At 34.6% G+C, this 5,000-nt stretch overlaps 1 protein-coding gene across 3 annotated transcripts in view; it reads right to left on the reverse strand.

Moving 5' to 3' along the window:
• The window catches only part of LOC106938116 (voltage-dependent calcium channel subunit alpha-2/delta-4-like), a 67,641-nt gene that overhangs the window by 21,444 nt on the left and 41,197 nt on the right, over nt 1-5,000 (reverse strand). For all 3 annotated transcript variants that reach the window (XM_015019962.1, XM_015019963.1, XM_015019961.1), the window contains 3 exons: nt 4,192-4,206; nt 4,067-4,111; nt 3,897-3,959 (listed from right to left, as the gene is read on the reverse strand). In XM_015019962.1, coding sequence (XP_014875448.1) covers nt 3,897-3,959; nt 4,067-4,111; nt 4,192-4,206 — 123 coding nt within the window. The remainder of the gene's footprint in view (nt 1-3,896; nt 3,960-4,066; nt 4,112-4,191; nt 4,207-5,000) is intronic.

Below are 5,000 nucleotides of genomic sequence, written 5' to 3' on the forward strand. Positions count from 1 at the left end.
GTTTGTTTTAATGTGCCTTGTTAATGTAATGTAATGCAAATGTAAAAGATTTGTAAAGCTGCTGACAGAAAATTAGCTTGAACAGTCCAGTTAAACAGCCAAACATTTATGCTAGGGTCTTTGTGTTTGTCTGAAAGTGAGTTTAAACTTCAAATGAGTTGATTCTCATGGTTGGCTCTGTATATTTCTGAGGTATTTTTGGCTTCAAAACGCTGTGTTTGATAACGTTTGATAACAATAATTAAAACTTCTCAATGTTTGACATTGTCTAGCAAAATGTTTTTACGTCAGGCTACATAGCTGCTACATCGATGAGCTACTCTATGCTGTAGTTGGGGATATGTTGTTTGCTGCTGAGCATAATCATTTTGTGGCTAAAACAAACATTATTTTTACATCAACTTCTAAGTTGAAAAAAGACTCACCTGATATAAATAAAATTTTTAGCTATTAAATTTATTTAATCAAAGAATGTCATGAATATGTGTGTAGGGCTGCACCGATTGCAGTTTTCTGGCCGATCCCTGGTTACTGGTCTTTAAAAAGCCTGACCTTCCAATTTTAATTTTGGCCAATACCAATTTTGTTTTTGTCTGAAATGTCGCTAAATATAGCAAGAAAACCACTGAGTTGGCAACAGTGGGGTGAATATTGTTAACTGCAAATGTGCAGACCTGACCTGGTGGGTCAATTTGCCAGTCAAACCTCTCACTGCAGAGCAGAAAAAGACAGAGACTGATTTATGAACCTTTGCTGACGAAGATAAGATTAGGCAATAAGATAGGCTTCACGTGTAAGTATTGGACAACCAATTTTTTAAATTTCTATGAACAATAAATAAAGAAATAAATTGTGGAGGGCCCCCTGTTGGTCAGAGTCCCTAGAATTGCCAACACTTTTTCCCCCTATACCGCGCCCCTAGCACAGGCAACACAAACAGTCCTTAGAAATGTGTTACGTCATGTATGTTATCTCAGTACTAATGGTAAGCTAAATGCTGTGGTAATGCTAACAGAAGAAGCTAAAAGCTCTGCTAATCATGTTGATCCTTTTCCCTGTTCATTCAGCAATAAGCTGTAGCATTCATAAACAATTAGGATTGTCATTAACGGTTCACGGAGGAAATTTTAAACACCATATGAATGTTGATGTTAGTTCTCTGAAAATACATTTCAGATTAAACTTGTCTAATCTATTTTTATATAGAAGAATATTTAATTTCTTCAGTTTTCCAGTTTCTAGAGGATGAATCACATGTATTTGGACACAATAGTTAACATTTTTGTGCTTTTTTGATTTTTGCTGGGTCGCCATATTTCCTACAATTTTCTCTGCTCTTGTTTATTCTTATTAGTAGTGATGTCATTTCTCTTCTGTAAAAGTCTTTGTCGTACCCAGCAATATTCTATAGGCCTAACCTTTACGCAACGGTGGTGTAGCATTTGGTAGATTCTTAGTGTTTCCACACCTGCCTGCAAAACTCAGAGCTCAGCAAACACGTCAAAGCAGCACTTTGTCATATCTGCTTAGTAACGCCACTGGGAATACAGTCAACATGAAAATGAAAAATGAGCTTCTTCTGTAGGTCACTTTAGATCAGACTATTTCTGGGTAGTTGTATTTTCTACATTTGAACACCACTTCATAAGTCTAAACCTTACCAATTAAACTTTTTTGATAAAAAAAAGAAGGTTTAAATAGAATCATTTATCTGTTTTATAATGTACAGCCAACCTGCCGGATGTGTGTGAATGTGGTGAATAAGTGTATTTATAGCAACTTGGCGGGTTTAGGATTAATTCTCGTGCTATGACTCTTAGCCATTAATCCAAATCTCACAGGCAGCCGTAATGTGGACATCAGATTCCTAATCCGTTTCTGTCTTGAGTATATCACACTTCTACACAAACTCCTGTGGAACTTAAGATTTTACAAATCCTGCCCTAATCAGCCACTTAAAAAGCCTACTGACATAATTTAATAAGTCTAAAAACAAGCTGTGCTGTTTGGTGCATAAAAGAAATGCACAATTTGCAGATTCTAATTAAATCCTGAAAGACCAAAAGTGATGATAACTAGCAAATACACCTGTCCTTTATGATAGCCCCAAGCAGCTGTGTGTGTATATACACTGCATAATTTTACTATCAGTCCAGTAGTTTCTATACCTGCTCAGTCTCATCTGACAGACACAACATTTTACAGTTTTTTGATTAGCAGGTTGGATGAATTTTCCCTGCATGGATAAAAACCATCAGACCTTCTGCAAACTGGCACCTCTCTTTAACGCTCTACCAAGGTCAGATGATGCTTGCAGGTGCAACAGCTGCTGTAATCTCCTTAATGCAGCATAAACACGTGGGTTAAATCCTAATCTGCCTTTAAATCCCATGAACCATCCAGATGTTTTTGATAAGACCATAAAATGATCCAAAGAGTCACAAAACCCTGAAATCCCTTTTCATCCAAAATAACAGAGATGAAGATGAGTTCCACAACTCTGACACTAAATCTGAATAACAAAAGATGCATCTTTGGGATTCCAAGTAGCCTGAACCTATTGGTTCAAAAATAATAGTTAATTTCAAAAACACTTTGCTCACCACCATGAGCAAAAAATATCTTTAAAAAGTATTTCATCAATATGTAGCTTTTGCTTAATGCAGATCTTTGAAATACAATACTGGACTGCTGAGCATTGCAGATGAAACTGATGCATTTTCTGACTTTATTCTTATGTTAGGTTAAACCAGAAACTACTTAAACCAGTGGGAGAGTTTGGTAAAATGTAACATTTTTATCAGCATGTTTCTTTTTATTTTTTTGTTTATTGAATTCTCAAAAATATTCAAAAAACTGTTTGTTGTTTAGATAATTGCTTTGAGAAATAATCTGAACGGCAGTATCTACGTAGACATAACAGATCCACATTGATGCCGTTCCCACTTACTTGGAAAATTACAATATTTATAATAATCATTATGTTACTTTAATGTTTTGTCATATCTCGTTGGGCTTCTATTTGTTGGCGCGGTCAGTGACATTCCAAATGAGAAAGATACTAAGACACTTTGAAATACCTACTGAGAAAAAAAACAAACAAACAAAAAACATATTGATGACAGTAATTTGTCAATATTGCACAAAGAACCATGTGTGATTTTATATTTACTTCCAAAGCTTTAGATTAAGAAACATCTGGGAACAGAGGCTTCTTAATCTCTACTTCCAGAGATCAAGAAATCCAATTTCTGATTACAATTGGGTTTTGATGTAATTACAGCTTTCCAAAAGTGTCCAGCATAAAAGTGATTGGTGTTTTGGAACTTTGTTTGAAAATAATCAAAACTGATGTTAGTGTTTAGGTGCTTAAAATGAAATTGATGAAATTTGATGAGTGTAAAGAAGTTCTTATCTAGATTCAAATGAGATATTGGTTTTCTTTGAGTGATTTATTGAATTAGTTACTCAATAAATCAGAGTAAACATCTCATTGTCTGTGGTTGTGCTGCCATTTTGTTGTGCTTCTCTCTCAGACTATTTTAACAAACACAAAGCGGTTGTCTTTAAATTACTACATGAGACAAGATGTCTTCATCTAAAGTGAAATAAATAACTAAGGCTAATAAAGTCTCTAAAATCAAGGTTTTATTAAAAAAGAACATCATAGTGTTTTAACTCCATTATGAGCACATTTATATATAAGATTAATTTAGATTTTATGGCTGTAGAATTAAGGATTCCACGCAGATAGGCACTAGATCTTTCTTCTTTTTTTGCTGCTTTCATGGTTTAATTGTAAATAAAATATAACTTATCTTTTATTGCACAACTGTGGTATTTTCTTAAAGTTACATCAGAGTTACAACAAGAGCAGAATTGCCGGTGAAACTTACGTCATTCCTCTCTTTGGACAGCAGAATGAAGCCATTGTTGTCGACTAGGTAGCAACTCAGGTCCTGATAAAATATGAGCAAAACTAATGCCTGTAGTTATTTGTTATTAAAATCAAAGGGAAGAACGTTTGTGAAGAGCATCATATAAAAAGGTAAAGTCATGTACTTACATCACTTTCACAGCTCAAAGGACACACCCCCTCAACATTTGAGCACTGAAAACAAAAGAATGAAGGTCACTGGAACTTGATGAGCGTAGTAAAAATAATAATAATAATAGAACCTGTTTACTTACATCTGTGTCACTGGGCTAGAAGAAACACACACAAAGAAAAGTGATGAAGACAAAGCTACAGATTTAAATCATTTCAAGATTATCATGCTCCACACAGCAGTCAGTCCTATATTTATGACTTGGAGGGAATAATTTGAGGGAGAGAGGAAAAAAAAAGTATTTTCTGTTGACTTGATTTACAAAAGACAAAACTTGATTATCTTCATGTTTTGAGAATCTGGCCATTTTGATGTTGAATATAACTTGAAAAAAGAAAATCACTTGGTCAGGATCCACGGCATGGGCAGAATGAGTGACAATGAAATTAAATTATTTGAAATAAAAAAATAAATAAATATTAAAAGTTTCAGTTTGGAGGTTGATGAACAACAACACTGCAAACCAGAAGCCAGTCAAGCTAATGGTTCCAAACATTTCTTGTTACTCAAAACAAGCATTCCACTGAAACCTGGTCCACATGCCTACAGTGAGACCAAAACACAAGCAGGTAAAACATATCTAACAGCGATCTATCTTGACACAATCTTATGTCACCATAAATACATATTGTCAGCATGTTGTCTGCTACAGACAGGAACAATGAAGAAGAATAATGCATGTCTAACAGAGGGATTTAGGTTTAGTTAGAGATGAAGTGGTTTTGCGGTGGCTGGTGCCTCAACAGAGCAAATCACTGATGACCTTGTTTTCACTACTGCTTTCTCTCACCTTCATATTTGCATAGGTCTGGTTATGGTTCATTTAGGAATGTCTTCACTAATAATAAAAAAATAATCTACATTATGATTGTATATTCTATTTCATATTAT

Source organism: Poecilia latipinna, unplaced genomic scaffold (genome assembly GCF_001443285.1).
Source record: "Poecilia latipinna isolate Pla-1442-1.1 unplaced genomic scaffold, P_latipinna-1.0 Scaffold2514, whole genome shotgun sequence".
Taxonomy (NCBI): domain Eukaryota; kingdom Metazoa; phylum Chordata; class Actinopteri; order Cyprinodontiformes; family Poeciliidae; genus Poecilia; species Poecilia latipinna.